General features: G+C 51.3%; 1 protein-coding gene across 4 annotated transcripts in view; it reads left to right on the top strand.

Moving 5' to 3' along the window:
- SCN5A (sodium voltage-gated channel alpha subunit 5) overlaps nt 1-26770 on the top strand; it is a 100366-nt gene that overhangs the window by 64753 nt on the left and 8843 nt on the right. For 3 of the 4 annotated variants that reach the window (XM_058555439.1, XM_058555437.1, XM_058555436.1), the window contains 7 exons: nt 3863-4303; nt 8878-8998; nt 9793-9947; nt 17144-17317; nt 21208-21330; nt 23378-23659; nt 26089-26142. In XM_058555439.1, the coding sequence (XP_058411422.1) occupies nt 3863-4303; nt 8878-8998; nt 9793-9947; nt 17144-17317; nt 21208-21330; nt 23378-23659; nt 26089-26142 (1350 nt within the window). Of the gene's footprint in view, nt 1-3862; nt 4304-5768; nt 5934-8877; nt 8999-9792; nt 9948-17143; nt 17318-21207; nt 21331-23377; nt 23660-26088; nt 26143-26770 lie in introns of all 4 variants that reach the window. The other variant, XM_058555442.1, reaches the window with a different exon arrangement.

Raw genomic sequence — 26770 nt, 5'->3', positions numbered from 1 at the left:
ATGCACCCACTTACCCATCCACCTATGCACTTATCACCAATCATCTATTCACTTACCCATTCATTCTTCCGTCTCTATACTCATCCATACATCTTTCTATCCAGCCATCCATCTACTCATCAATCACCTACCCACCAACTCAACCATCCATCTGTCCATCTCTCTATGGATTTATCCACTCACTTACCCATCCATCCATTCATCAACCCCTGTCTACCCAATCACTTACCCATCCATCCATTCATTTATCACCCATCCATTCATCTGTCCACCAGCCACCCATCCATCACCCTCCATTCATTCACACACACCTATACACACACACCTATTCATCCATCCATTTGCCCATCCATCTATCTACCCATCCATTCACTTGCCCACCCATCCATCCATGCATTTATCCATTACCCATCTTTCCACTCACTCATCTATTCCTCCACTCATTCATCCACCCCTGCATCCGTCTATCAACCCACTCATCCATTCACTCATTCAGCAGTCCCATTCATCTACTCACCTATCCATTCACCTATCTACTTACTCATTGACCCCTCCATCCATTCACATCACTCTTCACTTGTTCATTTATTCATTTACACACTAATTTATCTGTTTACTCATTATTTACTCATTTTATATTCAATTATTTATTTATTTACTCATCTACCCATTATTTTGTTAGTCATTCACCATCAATGATTTATCACATGGTTTGTTAATTCAGCTTAACAAACATTTACTGAGCTCCTGTTGCATGCAAAATATGTTCCAGATGTTGTTGGGCATACATACATGTTGTTGGAGGTGAACGTGGCCCTGACATTGCTCACCAGCTTGAGAGAGTGGAGAGGTAGGGAGTTCAAACAGGCGTGAAATAACTCTCAAGCTGGTCAGAATGATCAGAGCCATTAAGGGGGAGCCCAGGGGTGCTAATCCCCTCCAACTGTGGAAATCAAGGAAGGCTTCCTAGAGGAGGGTTTGGAGCTGACTTGACTGGCAGGTGATGCTAGAGAGGGAAGGAGTAGGGTGAGCAAAGGACAGGTGCAGGTAGGTGGTGGTGCGGGTGAGGCAGGGCCCAGGAGAGCATTGTATGTCACCCTGGGTAGCTGTGGTGGGATTCCCTGCTGTCCTGTCAGGAGGGGCCCGAGCCTTTGCTCCCATGGCCACCTGTCTGTCCTAGCACAGGTGCATCTTGCCCTGTGTCCTTACAATGTGGGGAATTCCAGAGTTGAGAGAGATCAAAATCTAAATGCCAGAGAAGGGGCCTTCGGAAGAGGCAAGGTTGAGGCAAGTTAGTGGTCCAGGAAGAAGTCAGTGTCTACCGTGGACATGGAGCCACCTTCCTGGGTACGCAGGTGGCCCACACATGCTCAGACATCGTGCCTGCATGGTCTGGCTCCTGCTGGTGTGGCTCACATCAGCTCACATCAGCAAGGCTCACATCAGCTCCTAGAGGGGTTTTAGGTGGTCCAGTACTGTGGGCTGCAGATTCCAGACCCCTTCCTCAAACCTGCCTGCCTTCTCCTCCCACGGGCCTTAACCAGGCCGGGGCGAGTTGGAGTTAGTCTCCCTCAGGCCCCACAGGTGGCACCCAGAGAGGAAGCAGGGCATAAGTGCACAGTTTCAATGGAACCCAGGTCTTTGGCTGGCCCCACTACCCGCTTCCATCCCTCAAACTGGCCGCCCCTTGGGGGTGGAGCCTCACTCAGCCCCTGGCCCAGCCTGGGGCTGCCAGACTCTGTGTTACAAGGAGGATGTGACTACACTAAGCTCTCAGCCCAGGGCCGGGCTGAGCTGCCCTCACACGCGCAGCCCTGCGATATCCCAGTGGATCTGCCTGGGGATGAGAAGATTAGAGGCTGCTGCAGGAGGGAAGCTAATGCAGCCCACGCAGCCCCCTCCCTGGCCGCCTCAGGAATTGGGCCACAGCCGGGCGTGGGTGGAAGCAAGATTGCCATTTAAATGGGAGGTGATGATCAGGCAGGGGCTGGGGAGCAGCAAAATGATTGACAGGGAAAGCACTAGAAGAAGCCGATCTTCTGAAGCCAGAGACAAGGGAGGCCCTAGGTCCTGTGTGGGTGGACAAGCCTGCCCAGGCAGCCCCCTGCCCTGCCCTGCCCCTAATCTGGGCCCCAGATGCCTGGAGGTCAGGGGATGTGGGGCCAGGCATGATGAGGTTTGTGGAGGAGGACCCAGGGTGGGCAACCAGGAACAGAGGCAGGCCAGGCCTGGGCCAGTCTGGACAGAGGCCAGGGGCCAGACCAGAGGGCAGTGTAGACAGCAGCTCTGAATCACATCACATGCCCCAGCCCCCAGTGACAACATAAAAAAGGCTGCCAGGTGTCACAAGTTACCATCTCTCTATAGAGATAGTATGGGAGATCCTACTTCTTAACCTGTCCATACTGTCCACGTGAATGTGCATTGCTTTTCAAGTCAAAGGCATGTGTCTGAGGCCTGGTGCTCCAAACTTACCCACTGCTTTCATCAGAATTCTCATTCCCAGCTTTCTGACAGGTGTGTTTTAGGGGCTTGTGAGAAGCCAGGGCAGGGGCTCAGAGTGGGTTTCCAATGAGAACTGTGCACCCATTTCACACACCACCCTGCCGTAGGGGCCCCCATTCAACTGAACTCCCTTCTGGGGGTGGGTGGGAGGAGGAGACACCAAGCCCAAGGTAGGAGGTTGTGTACCTGTCCTGTCAGCCTGGTGATGCTCATGAATCCATCTGACCCATGTGTGGGAACAAGCCCACGGCCATCTTCATTTCCCTCCACGAGCCTGGGAGATGGACCTTAGCCCAGCCCCTTGCCTCTCAGCAAAATTTCTCTTTTTTAACAAAAGCTAAAACTTCACACTTGCGGATGGTTTAACAAGTGGTAGTCCAGAACCATCCAAAGACAGAAGGATTATGCAACCCACCCCCCCCTTAAAGAGTCTCAAGTCCCTAACCCATGATGAATAACTTAGGTAAAGTCCTGTGCCTTCTGGCACCTCTGAAACCTCAGCCCCTCTCCCGACTCCCTGCAGCATAATGGGCCAGCCCTGGTTCCAGCCCCAGGTCCCTCCATTCCATCTCACTTGTCTGGTCCTGCACACAGCACCCATCCAAGCACCCCTCCCCATCTAGACACAGCCACCTCTCTGTGGCCTGACCCTGCGGTTAGTCCCACATGCCACTTGGCCTCTTTTTCTGCCGTTGCCCCCTTCTCTGCTCAGTCCCTCTTGTCCCTCACCTGGAAAGCATAGTCAGATCTGGGGACACAGGTAGAGTGTGCTTCACAACAGGAGCTGCAGATTTTCGAGTGGTGAGCCAGCTTCAGTGGGGAGCTCAGAAGCCCGTCACTACCCCTCCTTCACCAACAGATGCAGAGGTCCTTTCCCAGGAAAGCCCCAAGAGCTCTGGGTTGCTTCTGGGTGGGATTCTGTCTTGTCCCTGGTGATCCCAGATTGGATCCCACTTCTCAGGGAGCAGCCCTGTGCTCATCCTGACCCCACTGCCCCCCATTACTCTCAAGGCAGCAAAGCCCCATCTGTGGGCTTTGACACTGGATGAACCCACTGTTCTCTCACTGAACCTGGGCCAAGACACAAGAGACCTGGTTCTGACCACCCTCAACTCAGACTGTATCTGAGCCCTTGAGAGGAGGGATAAGAATTTGTCTTTCCTTTTATAGCCAAACTCTCTATATTCAAGAGAATGGGGAGTTAGGATGAGGGGCCAGGGCCCAGAGTTCGAGCCTAGAGCTGTTTGCCTTTAGCAGTCCTTAAGGTCCCTAGGCCTCAGTTTCCCCATCATGGACCCAAGGCTGAATGCCATGGCATGATGCTTGCCTTGGTGAGCCCGATCCGTTGCCTCCACAGGTCCTGAACCTCTTCCTGGCTTTGCTGCTCAGCTCCTTCAGTGCAGACAACCTCACCGCCCCTGAGGAGGACGGGGAGATGAACAACCTCCAGCTGGCCCTGGCCCGCATCCAGCGGGGCCTGCGCTTCGTCAAGCGGACCACCTGGGACTTCTGCTGTGGACTCCTGCAGCAGCGGCCTCAGAAGCCTGCAGCCCTTGCCAGCCGCGACCAGCTGCCCAGCTGCATTGCCACCTCAGGCTCCCCACCACCCCCAGACACAGAGAAGGCGCCTCCAGCCCGCAAGGAGACGCGGTTTGAGGAAGGCGAGCGGCCAGGCCAGGGCACCCCTGGGGATCCAGAGCCCGTGTGTGTGCCCATTGCTGTGGCTGAGTCAGACACGGATGACCAAGAGGAGGATGAGGAGAATAGCCTGGGCACAGAGGAAGAGTCCAGCAAGCAGGTGAGGCCCCCACCCCCACGTGTATGCAGGCCCTGCTTGTACAGGGCCCAGGCTCTGCTGTCCAGGGACCCGGCCTTGCTCAGAGCAGATGTCTCTGCCAGACTGCCACAGCAGAGGTGAGGTGGAGGTAGAGGACAGGCCATCCCCCAAAAGCCGGCCTCATAGAAGGGTACTGAGACGAGCTCTCAACCATTTCTCCTGAACCCAGCCCAGGAGGGGATCTTGGGAGGGGCTGTTGTCCGTCATTCATCCCCTGACTGGTCGTGGGCAACTATTTGTACAGAAAGGAAGCATGACAAGAGACAGAGACTTGCTAGGAGTTCCTCGTGCACCTAGGGCAGAACCGGACCCCTGGGCCCCAGTCCCCACTCTGACCGTTGTCCCCTCCAGCACTACCAAGGTGGAATGTCTTGGTGAGGGAGGAGTGCAGTCTCCTGACCTCCCGACTGCCCCTTCCCCTCCTCCCAGGCCCAGCACTAATTCTGAGATTTAAAAATAAGCATTCCTAAGATGGCAGGTGTCAGAGACAGCACTATCTTATCTCCCAACCTGTTATTTTTAACACTTAGAACCAGAGTCTGGACAAAAGAGACCTTGCCCCCCACACCTCCACCCTGCTCCCTCAGTTTTCCCGTGGCCTGAGCCAGGCTCGAATGGCTTCTCCTTAGGTCTTTAGGCAAACAGTGAGGACTGGTTCTCTCTGTTGAGTTGGGCCCATCCTGGCCGCCTCCTCTGAGCCTGCCCTGAGTGAGTCTGGCCATGAAGAGCAGCTGCTCCCCACGCATGGAATTTGATCTGAGGCTCCAGGCTTGGTTCCACATCCTCCTGCCTCCCTGTGGTCCCAGAGGCCAGCTTCGGCCCTTTTAGTCAGGCTGGGGGACAGTGACAGTGTGAGTTGGGGGAGGGGGAGTGTTGGTGTTGCCAGGACCACGGCTTCCAATTATCTCAGGATGCACCCAGCACAGGAGTGGATTCCAGCTGCCCTTCCTTTTCCTTCTCCTTTCCTTCTCTTGAGCTTGTTGATTCTGGCTCCCTGGGGCGTGTGTGTGTGTGTGCGTGCGCACGTGTGTGTGCATGCGTGTATATGTGCACATGCCGGTGCACATGCGCAAGCTGGGGGTGCCATGGGAACTCATGGGGGACGTCAGCATGTCCTTCCTAAGTGGAGTTGCCAGCACTGGGAGCTGTGCATCACGGCCTAGCTGCACTCTTCCAGGGAGTGGGAGGAGGGGCAGATTTATGCCAGGCTGGCCAGAAGCTTTGTCTGGCTATAGGTCCTTTGCCTGGACCTACCAGGAGCCTCCCATCCACCTACTCAGGGCCCCCGAGGGAGGGGTCATCAGTGAGATGAGGCCCCATGGAGAGGGCAGGAGGCAATGCCCCAGTGCATGGGCAGGGCCTGAAGCAGAACCAGGGCCCTGGAAACGCTTTGGCCAGGTAGCTCACAGGCTGGGGTTCTCTTCAGCAGGAATCCCAGCCTGCGTCCGGCGGCCCAGAGGCCCTCCCAGAGCCCAGGGCCTGGAGCCAGGTGTCAGAGACCACCTCCTCCAGAGCCTGTGAGGCCAGTGCTGCTCTGGCAGAAAGGCGGCAGCAGCGGCAAGCGGAGCCCCGGGCCCCAGGGTGCAGTGAGGTAACGCACACCTTTGTCCCTGAAGCCGGCGGGCACTGCTGCTTGGGCTGGAGCCAGGCCAGGAGAGGTCCCGGGCACACGCCTGCATTTGCTGGTGGGATCACAGCCGCTATCACGGGCCACGTGGGAGACCGGTCTGCAGAGGGGAGCGTGGGCAGCCCTCGCCTGACGGGGGAGGGGTGGCTGGGGCCCAGAGCCACAGGGAGATTCTGGAAGCAGCCAGCCCAGGACCCCGATGCAGGACTAACCTGACATCTCCGTGTGTTCACCTCTCGTCATTAGGCTCCTGTGCTTCGGTCCTATTTGGCAAATGTTTGTCCTGTGAAGGGCCCCATCCCAGGGGGCTTTGAGGTCTTTAAGAACAAGTTCTTGGCACATTGGCCACCAGCTGCTTCTCACCTGGACTAAAGCAGAGGCAGCGAATGGGAAGCCTACTAGAGGGTTTTGTTCCAGCCGCAAAAGGATTTTAATTTGAGTTAGCTACCAACATTTAAAACCCAGGAGATTTTATGTAAAAAATCTGCATTCTCCGGCCGGCCCCGTAGCTTAGCGGTTAAGTGCACGCGCTCCGCTGCGGGCGGCCCAGGGTTCGGATCCCGGGCGCACACCGACGCACTGCTTCTCCGGCCATGCTGAGGCCACGTCCCACATACAGCAACTAGAAGGATGTGCAGCTGTGACACACAACTACCTACTGGGGCTTTGGGGGAAAAAATAAATTAAAAAAAAAATCTGAATTCTGGCTTCTGTTGAAAAGAAAGTAGAGGGGCAGCCCTGCTGGAGACGAGTGGTAACCGCCCCCTTGACACCGGCTGGAGCTGGCTGGTTTGCCACTGACCCCACCTACCTGACTTCATTCCATTACCTGCCTGGCCCGTAAGTTTGCAACCCCCAAGCTAAGGGATTATGGCACTGCTGACTACACCCCCACCCCACACCCCCATCCCAGCTCACACCAAGCACCATGGAAGGTGGAGGGCACGTGTTCAGAGACAGTGCTGGGGTGCCATTGCCCTGCAGCCCTCAGTCCAGTAGTTGTGACTTGCTCCAACAAAACATTTCTCCTTTGCCTTGTCCCTTTCATGGGATGGGCTCATAGAAGGCTTTGCAGTCATGGCCAGCTTTGCAGCAGGGACCAGTGGGATCATCATACTGACTGTGCAGGTCACACTTCTACCCCTGGAGGGTCTGACACATAAAGGCATGTGGGAACAGGAAGACATGAGAGGGGCAGAAAGTCAAGGAAAGAAGGGGCTATCATACTGGAATGTTGAAACTCGTTCCTCTCTTCAGATCAGTTCACAGTGGGACCTATAGAAGGGAAAGCAAGGTGGGTGGCCCTTTCCTAGGAGAAGGACCCTTCATCTCTCCTGCAGTGGGATCCTGAGAACGTGACATCCCTGAGTACCTTAGACAGCTCCAGTGTCTGAAAAGAAAAGCAGCATGAAGACCTCCTCCAGCTTGTGCCTTTCCCAGCTCAGTGCCTCACAACGAAGCTGGAAGGAGAAGGGAGGGACCCTCAAAGGCACGGGGCACCACAAAATGCAGAGCCTCATCCCTCAGGCCACGGCTCCACCCTGCATGGAGGAGCCCTCTCTACTTTCCTACCGGGATCCAGCCTTTCTCCATCGCAAACCTCAAAGTTAAAGAGGACCTGCGACACGGGCTGAGTGAGTCACGGAAGGAAGAGAAAAGAAGGCAGGTTTAGGAGCAGAGGCATGATGCTCAAACCAGCCGTCTCTAAGTGGAGCCAGAGCCTGAGCGGCATGAGGCGGGCCGACTGAGCTGGGGGATTTAGATGTGATCTGAAGCCAATGAAGGCTTCCCTTCCTTCAGAGAACCCCCTGCCACACCTGTCCTTAGGGTGGATTCCTGGAAGCCGAGCCAGAGACGGGCTTCTTGGGCAAATGATTTATTGAGGGATTGCTCTCTGGAGAAACCCGGAAGTGAGAGGAGCAGGATGAGGCAGAGGAAGAGGCTCCTCCAGGCGTGGCAGCCGGGTTCTGGTCCAGTGGGGAGCTCTGGAGCATGAACTGACCACGGCATTGTCCCAGCCCAAGGCAGGGGCTGGCCTTTTGTGTTCCCATATCAGTGCATCACTGGGTGTCAGCCACCCCTGCCTTGGCTTGTAACCTCCAAGCCATTTCCAGAATGGCAGCTTCCTGGCTGAAGACAATTTTCTGGAGAAGGGGCTGGCTAAGCAGCCAGTGTTCACAGCGGCTAGGAACAGGTGCCCTGGCCTAATAGAGGGGAACTGGGCAGAGCACTGGCAGTGGCCACTATAGCACCCTCAACACTGGCCCCACACGTGACACTCACAAGGGCACGCCGCATGCACATGCCTCTCTATAATCAGGTCTGCGAGGTCAGGGCAGCAGCACCCTGCGTGGCCAGGTAGGGAAGTTTCCGGGACCTTCTCACTCTTACTCCTGGCTCTGCGCATCACGTCAGCACCCATATGAATTGGGCAAGAAACGTGGGCTGGGTCACTGGCCTGTTCTATGTGTGCCTGTGATCCTGGTTCTGACTGTTCTGGGTGTGGCATGCCTGTTTCCTCTGCATGTGCAAAGCTACCATGTGTGTCCATGTCCCAGTGTGTGTCCATGTTGCCGCCCCATGTCTGTTTTGTTTCCAGCTAGACGCAGTCCCCATCCCCAGTGTTTTCCCAGAACCCCATCACAGCCCCTGCACCCCTGCCCTAGACTCCAGCAGACCAGAACTACAGACCCAAGAGCCCAGAGGTCCAGCCTCATCTCAGCCCTGACTGGCCCTAGGTGGGCTCCATGGCAGGTTCCCACCCACCCCCCAGGCTCAGACCCCCAGGATGTGCAATGGAGGATAGTCTGGGCACTTCCCCTCAGGGAGCCCCAGGCTTCCCAGGACTCTAGGCTCGAGGCTGGAGGCTACACAGCCCACACTCACCCTTCACCCACCCTGCCCACAGACCCACGAGGACAGCTACTCTGAGGGGAGCACAGCAGACATGACCAACACTGCTGACCTTATGGAGCAGATCCCCGACCTCGGTGAGGACAACAAGGATCCGGAGGACTGCTTCACCGAAGGTACTGCCCTGGGTGGCCCTTGGCCCAGCCTCAGCCCCTCCCAGAGGAGCAGGAGGACCAGCAGGTCCTCGGGGCCCAGGGAACCCTACCCTGACCCGGATGTCTGCCCCTCTCCTCCATTCCTCATCACCCTGGAAGCCCCTCCATCTGCCCGTGCCCTGAGTCATGCGAGTCTGCTCACGGTGTGCTGGGCTAGGCAGCTGTGGGTCAGCTGCACTAAGGACTGACTGGTGACACTGCATTTGTGGGGTGGTGGCACAACTCTATGCCCCCACAGCATCAGGGACTGCATTGTATTCACCCCGGTCCCCCCAGGCCCTGGCATGGTGCCTGGCGTATAGTAGGCCCTCTGTAAATACTCATGGGTGTGACATGTGGCCATGTTGGTGATTGGCATCTATAGCTTTTATGAATTGGTGGTATATCCGGAGGGCAGCTGGAACATTCCCCTGGGGGGGAGGGTTTCCCAGGTGAGCAGAGGACAGACTGGAGCCCATCCCAAGCCCAGCCTTGCCCCTGCTCAGACCTGCCAAGCCCCTCACCCACTCTCTGGGTGCCTAGTCCATCCGGCCTCTCCACAGAGTACCTGCTGAATGTGGACCCTTGCGGATGCACCCGCAGTCTTCCTCACCCCCTACCCCCGCCATGGCCCCACCCACCACATTGCCCTGTTCATTACTCCATCAGTGTAACCTCTTCCTCTCAGTCATTCCTTCAACCATCCAACCTTCTGCCCTAAGACGTGGGCATTCACAGGCCCTGGTCTGGGCCTCACCCCTCACCCTCCCCCATAGGCTGTGTCCGGCGCTGTCCCTGCTGCGCAGTGGACACCACGCAGGCCCCAGGGAAGGTCTGGTGGCGGCTGCGCAAGACCTGCTACCGCATCGTGGAGCACAGCTGGTTCGAGACGTTCATCATCTTCATGATCCTGCTCAGCAGTGGAGCACTGGTACCCTCCTGGGGATGCAGGGTTGGGCATGAAGGGATGGAGCAAGAGGGGAGGGCAGGGAAAGGAGGTCTCCAGCTGGAAAGCCAGGCCAGAAACTGGGGCAGAGCTTCTACTGAACATGCACCACCAGGGCCCCAGATCAGGGATCAACTCACAAACTCTCAACACCCACACCACATATGGAGATCAGAGCAGGAAGGGGTCACAGAGGTCGTCTGTCCAGGCCCCCTTGTTCCACAAAAGGGAAATGATTTGCCCCAGGTCACAGTGCACAGCTGGCATAGGTTGCAGGTCACCAGCCTCGCACACCAGAGCTCTGGTGACATACCCACCTGCACACAGCATCAGGCACTCTGTCAGACCGTTTCAATGCAATTAACAACGCTGGCTGATACTACAGTGGTAGCTCCACTTATCCTATGTCTTCTAGGGCTAGAGGCCAAGCTGTATGGTTCACACGTTATCACATTTAATCCCCACAACAACCCTTTGTAGAAACATTCAGTAACTTGCCCAAGCCCACCACTCACAAGCAGCAGAGGTGGTATTTGAACCCAGACAGTCAGATTCCAGAGTCCTTTGTCTTGACCTTCCATTTGTTCAATAGGTCGTTTCTAAGCTCTCCTTGTATCTAGTCCTGTGAGCCACTGGGGAGCAATGGGAGGAGGAGACCTCAGACTGGCCTCGGGTTCCCAGTCTAGTTGGGAAAACCAGATTCAGCAGGTTTGAGATAGTCAGAGGTTGGCTTAAGAGAGAGAGCTGGGCAAGAATGGAGATGACTCAGGGTGATGGGAGGTCAGGGGGAACTGGAGCAACCAGGAAGACTCCCTGGAGGAAGCAGATGGAGCTGGACTGTGGAGAACAGGGAAGTTTGGTGAGGCGAGGAGGAGCAGTGAGGCCCTCCATGGATGCCCCATCTGGCTCCCAAGCACCCTACTTCTGACCTGTTAGAGCCCTTCTCCGAAGAGAAGGAATAACCCTATAGAGGGTTCTGGAAGGTGCTGGTGAGCAGGAAGAGAGGGGATCAAGAAGGCAGAACAAACAGAAACTTTTCTGGCCCAGGGCGAGTAAGCACCTGATGTTGTTAGGGAGGTCAGAACCACATGGATGAGCAACTAACAGGGGATGCTTTGGACCACAGAGTGGGAGAGGGCCACTTTGGTCCGAGGCTGTGTGCCTCCAGTCTGCCGCCTCCTCTGGGGCCAAGTCATGGGGAGGCAGTGTGGGTGTCACTTCTAAAGCTCTGGGCGTCCCATCTACCCTGTACTACCTCACCCCTATTCCAGAGTGGGCCTGGAGCCATGATTTGCAGGCTGCATGCTGTTTTACCATCGGCAGCTAGAGCCAATTCTCTGTAGGATTCAAAGGATGAATTTGACAATATGTTAACGAGTTTTGTTTTTAAACAGCCACAAACAAGGGCAGCCAGAGCCATTTAGGCTGGGCTGTGGAGGAAAAGCTCAGCCTGGCATAAGTGAGGAGGAGTTTTGGCAAGCGAATGGTGAATCTAATCAGGATAGACAGCCAAGCACTGTTTAAAAAAAACCATGTCAATGATATATTGAGAAAAAGAAGTCTGAATGTGCTATTTAAAGTTACAAACTTGTTTAACAGAAAGCAGACTATATCTCTTCCAAATTGCTGGAGGGAAAATTTTTTAAAGAAAACAGAGATCTTACAGCAAAAGATAGGAGAAAAAAGAAGCAACAAGGAAGCATTAAATCAGGAAACAGAAAATAATATGGCAGAGGCAAGATCAAACATGTGTCTTAATAATAAATGTAACTGGATAAAATTCATCTTTTAAAAGAAAAGGACTCTGAATGGATTAAAAAAAACCTCAGCCATGTGCTCTCTGAAACAATGTGACTCAGAAATATTAAAAGTGAAATAATAAGATATATCAGGCAAATGCAAACAATGACAACAAAAATGAGAGTGTTTTTGTCTGTTAATATTAAACAAGGCTGAATTCAAGGTAAAAAGCTTGAGATAAAACAAAGAGGGTCCAACCTATAATAAAAATATAACTATTATGAATATATTTGCTTGGGGTTGCATAGCACTTATATAAAGCAAAAACCATTGGGGTTAAAAAAAAAACAGAAAAAAAGTGGCAACGGTGTAATAGTACAGGGAGATTTTACCAGACTTATATTAGTTCTTGACAAATCAAGTAGAAACACAAGACAATGAAAAATCCAAAAAATATATACAATTAATAAATTTGATCTAACCTAATAATAATAAAAATAATAACTAACACTTACATAGTATGCATTGTGTGCCAGACCCTGTTGTAAACATCTGACAAACATTAATTCATTTAGTTCTCACAATTACCCTATGCAGTAGGTACTATTATTAAGCCTATTTTACAGAAAAGGAAACTGCTAGATATAGCAAAAATAGAAAGATTAAAAAAAAACCCTTAGAAATGTAAAAGTCATTCTTAAACAAACCTTAAATCAAACAGAAAATAGCTTGGTAGTAGGTTCATGGATGTTTATTATATTAATAAGTAAGAAAATAAATAAAATAGACTATGGCCCAAGGATGAGGGTGTGTTATAAATCAAAGATTATGAATCAACCAGTTCTGTCCACCTGAAATCTAGAAAAATAAGAAAGGAAAAATAGAAGTAGAGGAAAAAACCATGACTAGGGGGCAAAAGCTAGAAAATAACAATATTGAGAATACTGCATGTGGGAAGCAGCCAAAACTGTAATAAAAGTAAAATTCATAGACTTAAACACTTTTATTATTAAATGGAAAGAATGTAAATTAATTAATTATTTAACTCAAGAAATTAGAAATATAATAACAAAATAATCTTAAGGAAAGCAAAGGAAGTAATTAATAAAATAAAAACATAAATTAATGAATCAGAAAATAAATAGTATGATAAAATTCCAAAGCTGATTCCTTGAAAAATTCAATAGATAAACCACTAGCTCGTCTAATCTCTCACATCTCCAAGAGTGGATTCTTTCACATTCTCAAGGAAGAAAATAATTCCAATCCTATTTAAAATATTCTAGCATATAATAAAAAGATGGAAAGTCTATAAATCCTTTTTTTGAAAGCTAAATAATGCTGATTTTTAAAACCTTAAGTAAACCAAAAGGAAAACTATAGATCAGTTTTCAAACTCCATACTTATGAATAGTGATGCAGAAATCTTAAAATACATGCTAATAGGATCCAGCAATATATTTAAAACATTAAATAAGTCATAGCTAAGTATATTCTAAAAAGTCAGAATGGTACCAAATTAGGAAATCTATTTATATGAGTAGGAGAAAGATGAAAAACCATACAATTATCTCAATGAATGCCTGATTTTTAAAACTTAATGTTAAGAATAGAAATAAAATATATTTCCTTAATTTAGTGAAAAACTTACTCTCAAATTAACTTCTATCATCCTTATTAGTAGTAAAGCACCTGAAAGACTTTTAGTAAAGTCAAGAAGAAGAAAAAGGATGATTTAACTACTTTTTAGCTATTGTTCATTATTTAATAGTAATCTTGAAGTACTAGCCAGTGCAATTAATCAAGAAAATTAAACATAACAGTATAAAAATTGGAAAATAGAAGAATTGAAGTTAATATAGTCAAGTATAAAATGAGAGTAAAAAAATAATAGAAATAAATAGAAATATATCATTAATTGTAGATAATGATTGCCTAGAAAAATTTTAAAACCTATTAAAAACGTGATGTGGGGGCCTGGCCTGGTGGCATAGTGGTTAAGTTCACGCACTCTGCTTCAGAGGCCTGGGGTTTGTAGGTTCAGATCCCAGGCACAGACTTATCACCACTTATCGAGCCATGCTGTGGTGGCATCCCACATGTAAAGTAGAGGAAGATGGGCACAGATGTTAGCCCAGGGCCAATCTTCCTCAGCAAAAAGAGGAGGATTGGCAACAGATGTTAGCTCAGGGCTAATCTTCCTCACCAAAAAAACAAAAAAAAAACATGATGTGGCCAGCTATATAATAAATATACAAAGAATTGTGGCTGTTGTTGTTGTGTTATACTAACAGAAACCATTTAGTCACAAGTAAAATTTCTTGAATATTCCTCACATGCCAGGCATTGTAAACATAAAATAAATGAGAATAAATATAACATGAAATGTATAAGAGGTAGATGAAGAAAACTAAACACTTGACTAAGGAGTGTAAAAGAAGACAAATAAATAGATAAACACACTATAAATATACTCTAGTCTTGGGTAGGAAGACCGTATTAGTCCCTAAAGTAGTTAACATATTCAATGTAATAACAATAAATTTCAAACATTTTTGAGGGAATATGACAAAATATTGCTAAAGATTATCTTGAAAATTACGAAAAATGGCCAGGCAAAATTCATATGATACTAATTCAGGAATAGACAGAGAGAGCAGTGGAACCACATAGAGAGGTCTGAAATAGATTTAAGTAAATACAGAAATGTAGTATGTGATAACATTGACTTCTGTGGATTTGAAGTGGATTCTTTAATAAAGTGTTGGGACAGTTGACAAGCCACTCTGAAAAAATATTCAAATGGACATTTGCTCTTTATCCAAATATGTTAGATTTTTTAAATCGTAATATAAAACAATGAAACCAGAAAGTTAAAAAAAGAAAAGAAAAGAAGAGTCATTTTTTTTCTGGCTTTGGAATAGGCAAGGGCTTTCTTAACATGATGCCAAAGGTTTTATGAAATGAAAATCATAATAAACAATATAATGATATTAAATGATGTAATAATAAATAAAAATGAAGTATAGAACTTCAGTATGGTAAACAAGATTTAAAGGCACACAACTAGGATAAAGTGAATCAAATAAAGAGTTAATGTCCCCAAATAAACCAGAAGCTCAAGTGAAAAAATAGGCAAAGGAGATGAACAGACAATTCACAAGGGGAACACCACAAATATCCGAGTCAGCATCACTAGTAATAAAGTAAATAAAAATGTAACAAAATACAATTTTTGTTTATTAGGCTAGGAAAAGTGACAAAGGAGAAGCGCCCCCAGTGTGGGTGGAGTGGTGGGGGAAGAGCCACCTTCTTGCACTGTGGAGGGAGTGTGAGTTGGTGTCCCCTTCTGGAGGTCCCATTCCCAATCTGTACCAAAAGTGTACCTTTGACCTGACATCCCAATTCTAGAAATTTATCCTCAACAGATAATCAGACATGTTGTTCATTGCAATGTTGTTTCTACTAGGGATAAATTTGGAAACAACAGAAATGTTCATTAATAGGGTTATTGGCTAAATAAACAGTAGTATATGCAAATAATGAAATATTGAGGCTGGCCTGGTGGCGCAAGCAGTTAAGTGCGTGTGCTCTGCTTCAGCGGCCTGGGGTTCGCAGGTTCGGATCCTGGGCATGCACTGACGCACTGCTTGTCAAGCCATGCTGTGGCAGCCTCCCATATAAAGTGGAGGAAGATGGGCATGGATGTTAGCCCAGGGCCAGTCTTCCTCAGCAAAAAAAAAAAAAAAAAAACCGAAGAGGAGGATTGGCATCAGATGTTAGCTCAGGGCTGATCTTCCTCACACACAAAAAAAATAATAATGATGAAATATTATGCAACCTTTAAAAAGAATGATATTGTATATATTCACATTATTGAGTAGATGAATGTTCACAAAAGATTGTTTCGTGGAAAAAGAAATTTCAAAGCAAAATATTTAGTGTATCTTATAAAATTGTGTGCTTACATATACACACAAATAGTGTCAAAAAGAATGTTCATCTAAATGTTAGCAGTGTCCTGAAATTGGAGGCGCCTTTTATTCTCTTTTTTATAATTTCTATATTATTTAATTTTTTATAAGAGGCACACATTTTTATAATCAGAAAAAAACACACCTACGTTTTAGCTTGAACAACTCCCAAAGTCCATTTGGGGACCTGAATTATCCTGTTGTCCCGTCTACACTGACCAGATTAGCCATATGCCTGACTCAGCAGTGCGTACTTCGGCACTGCTGACAGCGCTGGCCTCCTGGACCACTGCGGCTCACAGAGGCCCTGCAGTCAGACAGGGAGGCCCAGAGCCTGGGTGGAAGCAGCTCCCCAGGGCCCTCAGTGACGTGTCCAGTTGCCTAGACTGGGAGCCTCAGAGCACACTCTGACCGGGAGAAGTAACTGGAGAGAAGCAGGTACAGATCAGAAGACTGAGGTGGAAGAGGGCAGCTGGCAGCCGTCAGAGTTTCTCTGTTGGCTCAGGAATTTGGGTTGAGGCAGGAACAAGGAGGTAGAGAAAGACACAACTAGCATTTTAGGAACTTTGACCCCTAGATTCCGAGGATTGCAGGAGGTTTAACTTTATCTAGTCCTGTGTTTCCTGAACTTCCTCTCTACGAACTGCCTTTACTATCATTTATTTACAATTTTGCTTTAGATCAACTCTTACCGGTTTTTGTTTGTTTAAATAAATTTGTTGCAAAGGGAAAATTCTAATGATTATTATAATTGGAAACCAATATTGTTTCCCATGAAAATTAGGTAACTATAAAGTAAATAGAGTAAAAATGAAGTGGAGTGAAAACAAAAAATTTTGTGTCGTTCCCAGCTTCAGGCTGTGAGCCAAGCCTGCAGGCCCTTTCTCCTTGTTAAAGTGGGAGATCAGGGCTGGCCCCGTGGCTTAGCGGTTAAGTGCGCGCGCTCCACTGCTGGCGGCCCGGGTTCAGATCCTGGGTGCGCACCAACGCACCGCTTCTCCGGCCATGTTGAGGCCGTGTCCCACATACAGCAAGTAGAAGGATGTGCAGCTGTGACATACAACTATCTACTGGGGCTTTGGGGGGAAAAAATAAATAAATAAAATCTTTAAAAATAAATAAATAAATAAAGTGGGAGATCAGCAAGCCTTAGAAAGGTCTGGAAGATGCACTAGGCCAGAGCTGAGACTTGCTCTTTCTGTGAAGGAAGCTGCATTCTCACTAGCATTCTGCCTTGTTGTCCATATACCACGTAAGATGGGTTCATGGCCCACGTGGTACACACGCGCCCTGGAGAGCAGCCTGAGGTAGTCCAGCGCTGACCGCAGGGAAACCCCCTCCACTACACCTCTCACCTCTGCTCCCCGCCCTCCTGGGCGGCACTTATTGTTAGAGATGAAGCCTGGTGCCGGCTGGGGTTGGTAGTGGTCAGGACGTCATGTCCACCTTGTCCGGCCTGCTCTGCAGGCCTTCGAGGACATCTACCTGGAGGAGCGGAAGACCATCAAGGTCCTGCTCGAGTATTCCGACAAGATGTTCACCTACGTCTTCGTGCTGGAGATGCTGCTCAAGTGGGTGGCCTACGGCTTCAAGAAGTACTTCACCAACGCCTGGTGCTGGCTCGATTTCCTCATCGTGGACGTGAGTGTGGGGCCCTGAAGGGAAGAGAGGAGGGGGACCCATTGCCAGTGCAAGGAGGAGCTGAGGCAGAGGGGTGGAAGGACAGAACGACGGGGCCGGCGGGAGTCCGCAAGCTAACGTGGAGGCGCTCGGCTGTGCCATGGGGCAGGCAGAGGGGAAGGAGGCCAGAGTCTGGGGTCACGGAGGAGAGGCCTGGGCCCTGCCATCAGGACCCCAATTTGGGGAGACAGAGGAGCCGGGGGAGATCTAGGCCCTGCCTCAGAGCCCCCAGGCTTCTGGGGGAGACTAGACTCACCACGGGGGACAGTGAAGAGCAGTCCAGGCAGGGGTGTGAGCCGGGGCAGGAGTCGGGGCTCACCCTCTCAGGGCGGCCTGAAGAGGGGGCAGCAGACAAGCCTGCATTGTGGCACTCCCCACGGCGTGCTGTGAAGTGTCTGTCAGGCCCGCTAGACAGATGGCCAGTAAAGAGCCTCGTGCCCACACACGGGAGGAGGCCGTCCGTACAGGGGGGAGAGTGAGCTGGAGGCCAGAGCGGGCAGGGTTGGTGAGGGGATGCTGGGCAGGCAGGGGAGAGCCTCCCGGCTCAGGTGGAAGATATCACTTGGGGAGGATGAGCAAGGCGATGGAGTCACCTGTGGAAAGGAGGAGAGCCGTGAACACTGGCTGAGGGGTTCTGGGTTGCTGCCCTGGACATTCGGTAGCTGGCAGGGCTTGCCTGCATGGGGTGTGTCCAGGGAGGCCCTGGGGAAGAGGTTGGCATGTCCTCTTTGCACTCAGTTGGCAGAGGGAGTGGGAGGCCCCTGCCCCACAGCTGCCTGGGCCCCAGGACACTGCTGGGTGCCAAGCAGGTGAGCTCAGGGTCCACACACGGGATTCCTGAGCATGTTCAAGTGGGAGAGTAGCCAGAGGGGGAAGAATTGAGACTCAGGATGCAGAGCAGCCTGGGATCTGCATTCACTGAGGGCAGAGGGAACACGGCAAAGGCAAAGGCTCAAGTGAGGGCTCACCATCAGGTTGTGGTGGGTCCTGCAGAACAGAGTGTGGATCAGGATCTGCAGATTGGGAAGAGCTTTCCAGAAGGTGCCCATGGCTTCTGGGCGTGGCATCAGGCTCTGCCCCCCCACAGGGGCTGTCCTTCCTGTGGTTACGGAAGAGGCTCAAGCCAGTGCTAAGTCACCACACCCCACTCAGAGGCCAAAGGGAAGGGCTCAGCCCCCAGTAGGCCCGGCCAGGGTCCAGGCCTGGGTGGGAGGTCAGACCTTGAATGGCTACGGCAGGACAGTATCCTTGGGCTAGAGTAGGCATGGAGACAGATCCAGGTCATTGGGTCTCCATTCCAGGCCTCTTTCTATCAACCCCAGTGGCTGAGAGGATGCTAATGTTGGGGTGAGGTGTGCTGGGTGGCAGGGAGGGAGAGAGGGAGCTCCAGATGCCCTTACAGCCTGGAGCCCTGGAGCCTCCCTGAGATGAAGGAGGGACCCCTGAGGCCTCTCTGCTCAGGGGCCGTGGGAAGGCCTGGGATCCTGGCAGCTCTGCCCCGATGCCCCCGCAGCCAGCTGTTCCTGCAGCTTCTTGGGAAGTTGGGCCTGCTGAGGGACTCCCCCAGGCAGGCCAGAGGGAGTTTGCAAAGACTCCTGGGGAAGCCCACCAACCCCCCACCACTTGCCACCTTGGGGAACTCACAGCTGAGGCTGGGCAAAGGAGACGGTCAGTCCCAAGATCAGAGAATGAGCCTGTGGAGAAGGAAACCGAGGTTCACAGCCGGGAGGGGCCTTGCCCAAGGTCGAGGAGGAGGAAGTGAGTGCTGGAAATCCAGCTTTCCTGACACCGGTCATGCTGCCCCCAACCCCCACACTTCCTGGTAGAGGTGGACTTCAGGCCTCAAGGTCTGGAGAAGGTTGTTTCCAGGATCCATTCAGGCACTTTTTCAATAAAAACTATTGAGCATCTACTGTGTGCAAGCTGGGGATCTTGGGGAAAAAATAGACAAAAGCCCTGCCCGCATGGAGGAAGGTGACTGAACAACCAGCCTCATCATAAGCCAGTTTTCTATTAAGTTAGAAGGTGATGTGAACCGTGCAGCAGCAGGAAGTGGAGAAGGGAAGGGATTAGGAGGGCCAGGACTCGGGGGGAGGGGAAGGTGTCCGTTACACCTTAAAATAGGCTGACCAGGGTGGGCCTGCTGAGGCCACATTTGAGCAGATTTGAAGGAAGCTGGGGTTAGCCAGGCAGATGTCTGCAGAACATTCCAGGCAGAAGTTGGAACAGCAGTGCAAAGGCCTGGTGGTGGGAGCCTGCCCGGCATACTCGAGGAGCTGCAGGGAGGCCAGAGGGGCCAGCGCAGAGTGAGCAAGCAAGAGAAGTGCGGGAGATGAGGCCAGACTGCATGGGAGAGAAGGGGTGCAGCCTTTGGAAAACTTGGGCTTTTATTGAGAGTGAAATGGGGAGGCCTTGGAGGGCTTTGAACAGAAGAGTGACCTGAACTGACTCCTGTTGTTGAAGGATCGCACTGGAGGGTCAGGGAGGGGGAGAAACTAGCAGAAGCAGAGAGAAGAGTTGGGAGGCTGTGGCAGTAATCCAGGGGAGGATGACGGTGGCCTGGCCAGCATGGTGGCAGTGGAAGTGGTGAGAAATGTTTGGACTTCAGATGTATTTTGAAGGCAGAGCCAACAGGAAATCCTGATGGGTTGGCTGTAGGGTGTGAGAGACAAGAGAGGAGGCCAGGATGGCGCCAAGGCTTGTGACCGGAGGAGCTGGAAGGATGGAGTTGCCATCAACTGAGATGGGGGGACTATGGGTGGAGCAGGTGGGGCAAGCTCTGGAAAGAACAGATGACAAAGGTGTCTTGCTGGTAACTAGGTAGGCGGACGCTGGACCTGGTCCCTGGAGCCCTGTCCTCCACATGCTTCTCTGCATCTCCAGGAATGGGGACCTGCAGCCCAGCATCCTCGAGGGCTGAGTAGGGGCAACACAGAAGTCGATCCTGGGAGTCTTCCTCCTCCGAGCCCCTCTGCCCAGCCCCCTCCCAACCCGGTGCTTCCAAGCCTAAGCCTGGGAAGAGGCTAGGGGAGTCAGGCCCCTAGCCCACCCTCTCCCCACCCCCAGGCTGCCCTGAGTGCCAGGATGGTATTAATCGTGATCGCAGGGGAGGTCAGGCAGGAGGCCATTTCCAATCTGTGATCACAGGCCAGCAGTGAGGTAAGAAGGGACTGGATGCCCATGGAGCTTTAGAAGGATAAAGTCCACTGGGTGGAAATGCCCCAGTGGGGATGGGACAGAGGGAACAGAGAGCTGAGGCTCCTGTTACCATGGAATCTTCACCTGTGTCTCCCTGCTTTGAAGATGTTAGAATGTGGTGAAGTCCGGCTTTGGGGAAATGCCCCAGGAGTGTCTGTCTGCTCGTACTCAACCAAGACAGTCCTTCCTTCCCAAAAGAGGCTTCTTTGGGGGAGGGAAGGGAAAAGCCCAAGAATTTGACTTGGAAGAAAGCACATGGGGACCAAAAGCCCAGGCTTTGTGTCCCTGCCTCTCCACACCAGCAGGTGGCTTTGGAACTCAGTTTGCTCACCTGTGAAATAGGTTTGATGCATTCCGAGTCCTGGGGGTAATGGGGTTATTGCAGCCATGTGTGTGAGGTGCACATGGCAGGCTCTCAGTAAAGGTCGGAAAGCCAGGACACACTGGCTCGCCCCCAGCATCTTGGGCCCCAGGAGGGCTGGCCCAGTGCATGACAGCCTGTGAAGACGATCCACCCGGGAATAGTAAAGGTTGGACATGGGGAAGGCCTCCTAGCTCTCTCGCACCCAGCCCTGTTTTAGGCGGGCCAGGAGCCCCACCACCTGTCTCTAGAGGTATCCTCACGGCCCTTACCCCCACCTTGCCTCCCACAGGTCTCGCTGATCAGCCTGGTGGCCAACACCCTGGGCTTTTCTGAGATGGGCCCCATCAAGTCGCTGCGGACATTGCGTGCACTCCGGCCCCTACGAGCCCTGTCCCGATTTGAAGGCATGAGGGTAAGAGGGATGGCTGCCTTCCCACCGGGGCAGTGGGAGGTGACTCCACTGAGGGGACCCCCAGGCTCAGCTTGCTGACCAAACTGCCCAGCCTGGAGCTGGGACTGTGGCCCCCCTGACTTGGTAGGAGCATGATGCAGAATCTCCAGGAGAGGCTCGCTGGGCTTGGAAGTGCCCAGAGGCTGGAGAGCTGTGGTAGCTCTCCCCCCAGGCCTGTCATCTCCAGCCCCATGGGCTCTATAAGGCCAGAAGAGCAGTGGACCAAGGAGGGGAAGTGAGGCGCTGGGCGCAGGGGTCTCAGCTGCAGCCCAGCCCTGTGGGCCCCGGGGCCCTCTGCTTCTTCTCCCTTGCAGGTCCTCACCTCTGTGTGTGCCCCGACTCCGTGTGCCTGTCTGTGTCCCCTGCCTCCTGGCACACACAGGCCACCTTCCCGCCATCTGTGATGGGCAGTAGTGATAGTGAGGGTGAAGGGAGCAAGGAGGGAGCAAGCTGATATCTCGCCATCAGATATCAGTTTGCATTTGCTTAGTAAACTCTTTTGAGCTATTTTCTTTCTTTCTTTTCTTTTTTTTTTTTTGCTGAGGAAGAGTCCCCCTAAGTTAACATCCGTTGCCAATCTTCCTCTTTTTTTCTTTCTTTTTTTTTTTTTTTATTTATGTAAGCCGTCACCACAGCACGGCCACCGAGAGACAAGTGGTGTAGATCCATGCCCAAGAACCAAACCTGGGCCGCTGAAGTGGAGCACGCCAAACTTAACCACTAGGCCACCAGGGCTGGCCCTGCACTATTTTCTAAGTGCGGAGCCCTATGCATTTTTCAAGTCACTAAATTTTACCAAAGAGTGTGCACAAATAAAGCAAATTAAAAGCCCACCAAGAAAAAACATTACTCATAATATATAGCAAGAAAACAAACATGTATGTATGTGTTTGTGTGTGCGTTTTTTTGTTTTTACAAACGTGCACAGTTCTGTTGTGGCTTCAGCAGACACACCTGTGTCTCTCTCACTGAGCCAGCAGCACATCACACAGCCCGCATTTGGTTGATGGCTTTGAACTTTGCCCACACCCCCAATTCACAGAGAAACAAATTGCTTATTCCCTGTGGGAAATCATTCACAAGTGCATAGTCCGACCCAAGTTAAATGTCTCTTTGGAAGCAGGGACTTTTGATGCCAGAGGGACATGAGGGAGATGCTCATTGCCAGGAATGCCTCTGCTGTGGTTTCCCACCCTGTTCCCGGGTTCATTGTGCTTGCTGGGGAACCAGGGACTCCCTCATGTTGCCATGTGTCAGCATTCCCCATCCCAGCACCATGCCCACCACACAACCTACACGACCTTCACTCCCAGTCTGTGTGGCAAACATGTTCTGGGCTCCTGGACTTCATCCCTCAGTGGAGTGGAGTGCCCCATATGCCTTTGCCAAGGAAGTGTCTCCTGGGTGCTGTGAGTTTAGATGAAGAGCATGAGGCCGTGGCTCCGTGGGATCAGAGAGCTGCTCCCTGGAGAGGGCAGAGGCACAGGAGCACCCACAGCACCTGCCCTCCCGGCTCTGCTCTCACTGCCGCGTTAGAGAACTGTCAGCACCCTCCAGACATACACACGAGGGCCCCTGGGCATACTTTAGGAGAGAACACCCATCCATCCCAGTAGCAGCAACCCCAAAACAAACCAGAAACAGCTCAGAGAATGTGTCTCCAGAGGCCCTTTCCCATCAGGTTTCTGGCATACTCAACTAGCAGAGACCCAGCTGAAAATTAAGTTTGAAGGTCATGCACTCAGGGCAGGGCCAAGACGGGAAAGGTAGATGTTCTGGAGTTGCATCAGACTTTAGGGTGCAAAGAAAAGTTGTGTATGTTCTCCCTCACTCCCCTCACTCCCCACCAGGGCTTCCAGCCATGAGTTGCCCTTCCTTGGGGCCAGGAAGTGTTCTGCACCCTAACCCCCACAGGGACCTGTAGCCAGGGAGTTCAGTGCAGGGGACTTGCAAAGGGCATATACTCTGGGCCCCCCGGGGAACTGAGCCTCTTGTCCGTCCACTCAAGGTTGTGGTCAATGCCCTGGTGGGCGCCATCCCGTCCATCATGAACGTCCTCCTCGTCTGCCTCATCTTCTGGCTCATCTTCAGCATCATGGGCGTGAACCTCTTCGCGGGGAAGTTTGGGAGGTGCATCAACCAGACTGAGGGAGACCTGCCTTTGAACTACACCATCGTGAACAACAAGAGTGACTGTGAGTCTTTCAACGTGACTGGCGAATTGCACTGGACCAAGGTGAAAGTCAACTTTGACAACGTGGGGGCCGGGTACCTGGCCCTTCTGCAGGTGGTAAGTCCTGGAGAGGAGGGACTTCCTTCCTCCCACTGGCTCTCCAGCAACAGGCAACTTCACCCATGTTCTGGGCAGGAGGGGGACAGTGAGGCCACTCTGGATCCTCACAATAGAGTCACACTGCCCAAAGGAGGATAAGGATTCTCCAGAGACTTCTTGGCTCCTTGAGAAGTCCCCAGATTTTCCATTCTAGAGCTGATACCACATTCTCCAGGATGTGTGGCATGGGGTTCAGCACTGCAGCAGAACCAGCTCTGTAGCCAGTAGTCAAGCTGACCACGTGCTATCAGTTTGGCAGTGTGATGGCACAGGTTAAAAATGAAAGACCGGGTGCTGGCCCGGTGGCATAGTGGCTAAGTTCATGTGCTCTGTTTCAGTGACCCAGGGTTCGTGGGTCTGGATCCCGGGCATGGACCTACACACCACTCATCAAGCCATGCTGTGGCAGCACCCTACATACAAAATAGAGGAAGATGAGCACAGATGTTAGCTCAGCAACAATCTTCTTCACAAAAAAAAAAAAAAAAAAGACCATACACACCCAGGGATTGAACTATTAGTAAAATTGTGACTCTGGCCACACCTCTGTTATAAAAGGTAGTGATACCTCCTGCATTGTTTAAAAGAATATATTTACTTCCATCTGTGATGTGCAAGATGCGTGATGTTTAAACACACACAGCCCTACCCAGTCTTTTTAAAGTTTCCATTGATTTGTGAGGATGGTGGCTTCAGTGATTATAACACACGCCATAAAATTAACCAACAAATAGCCTTGACAACTGAAATGCAAACAGAACCATGATGCATACAGCTGCAGCTTGCTTTTCTGGCAATTCCAATTAAGCCCAGACCCCTGTCTCTAGTCCCCGAAGCAGAGGAAAACTCAGTGGACTGTCCCCTGAAAACCTAATTCGCATCCACTCACACCTCCACCCACCCCTTAAATCCCAGTAGCAGTTTTCTCCAGAGACTTCCCTGAAATGCCTCATGGAGAACAGGATTAGAACCAAACCTAGAGAGCCTCCTGTCCCCGCGACTGTCCCTCTGAATGTCAGAACTTGGAAGGAGAGGCCCCTTTTGTAGACTGAGAACTGTGTGCTGTTCTGACAGAACCGCGCAGTGGCTGGAAAGAATTCAGTCACGAACATCTCGTAACCTTGGGTGGTCCCCAGCAGTCTCCAAAGCATTTCCAGGCCTCTCTTTACAGGTGAGAGGGCCATAGCACAGGGAGCTGAAGTACATTGCCGTATCTGGGGTGGCCTTGGTTTCCGCATCTGCCCTGCCTGCCTCGTAAAACTCTCAGACATGGAAAGTTTGTGTAGATGAGCTTGTGCCCTGAAAGAAGCTCGGGGCATGGTTGGATTTTGCCAAGGACACAAGTGAGACCCATTGGGCAGTCGGTCTCACCACGAAGCATGTCTCTCAGGCTCTTTCTGAGTCTTGATAGCAGCCCAGCCTGGGGCAGACAACACAGCCAGTACCAGGGCCATCTCATTCCGCCTCCCTCTTTCCTGCCTCAGTGTGGTGTGCTAGTGCCAGCTTGTGTGGGCTCACAAGAGCTGATTGTTACATTTTCAGATATTTTGCAAGCCATTATTAAAAATTGGATTTTATAAACTTAAAATGAACTGGATGATATTAAAACAAAATCGCAACTCACCATTACCGATTATTACTGTCTGTGCTCTTAAGATTATTTACATCTATTGTACCTGTACAGTGGAAATACTACAGTTCTATGCTCCAATGCATCTCTTCCCAACTCTGTGTTCAGTGACGACACATTGGCAACTTGAAATCAGCCAGGGTCGGACTATTTACTCAGTGAAGTTGGCAAACACAATAATCAGGGCTTTTTTTCTTTGGGAAAGCCATTTGTTAGCCATTTACCAACACAACACTGGCCAAAGGACCCCCTTAAGTACAGGGAAGGTGGAGATTCTTCAGGGACTTCCTTGGAAAGGCCATGGAGCAGAAGCCACAAGGTTCTCTGAGGTGCATGACAAAGGGGACCAGGTCAGCCTGGGATCCACCTTAAGCCAGAACAGAGAGCCCAAGCCCACCTCTCTGGCCCTGACACCCGCTGTAGGACTTTTGTCATTTTAGAATTTGAAATGAATGTGGATCTGAAGGGCAGACCTCCTTCAGACCTCATCAGTCTCTCGGCCAACATCAAGAAGCTTATTCCCCCACTGCGTGGCCTTCTTGGGGTATCTCTTCGGCTGGCTTCCCCTCCAACCCTAGCCCTGAAGAAGAAGGCCTTTCCCTGACCACCCAGCTATGTGGACACTGCTGAAGGGGTGGGGTGGGCTGCTTGATTCTTGTAGGAAGCTATTTCCTGGCCTCATCTGTGCAGACAGGAGCCCTAAGTAGCTCAATAGGTGCAGAGTTAAATGATTCTTACTCTTGTCTTTTTTTTCCAGGCAACATTTAAAGGCTGGATGGACATTATGTATGCGGCTGTGGACTCCAGGGGGGTAGGTTGCTACACTGGCCTCTCCCACCAGGTCAAGCCCCTGAGGCTCCCGGCTGCCTGGCCACCGGGGAATCATTGTCCACATCTGAAAGCCCACCCCGTAAGGGCCAGATCCCTTGTGTCAACCTGGAGTTGAGCCTCTCTGGAATGCCGAGGCCTGGCCCTGGGGCAAGATTGCGTGGTCTCCCAAGGAGTCCCAAAATTCTCTAATAGCTTCCAAATTAAATTCACTGTAATTTTCTTGAATCTTAACGTCTTACACCAGGAGGGTGGGGTGGAGGCAACAGAGATGCGAGTCAAGTTTCTTCTTTGTCCTTGTACCCCACTCAATCACACTGACATTCATTGAAGACTGGGAGATGCCCGATATATTCAAACCTCCCAATGGCCCAGGGGCAGAAGCCATGCAGTGACACTGTGCCAGTCCTGAGCCCAGCATGCCTGCTCTCCTCACCTGCCACCATCCACTCTTCTCAACTCCATTCCCACCACCCCCCAGCCCTGCTGTGTACTCACAGACACACACCCCTGTGCTGGTGACCTTCCTCTGGACACACCCTCTCTCCCACAGAGTGGACACCCCCAGCCCACCCACCCCCCATTTCTGCATGGCTGATCTCCCTGTCTGA

This window comes from Diceros bicornis, chromosome 2 (genome assembly GCF_020826845.1).
Source record: "Diceros bicornis minor isolate mBicDic1 chromosome 2, mDicBic1.mat.cur, whole genome shotgun sequence".
NCBI lineage: Eukaryota > Metazoa > Chordata > Mammalia > Perissodactyla > Rhinocerotidae > Diceros > Diceros bicornis.
The sequence above is the reverse complement of the archived record's forward strand: the minus strand, read 5'-3'. Positions and strand labels throughout refer to the sequence as shown.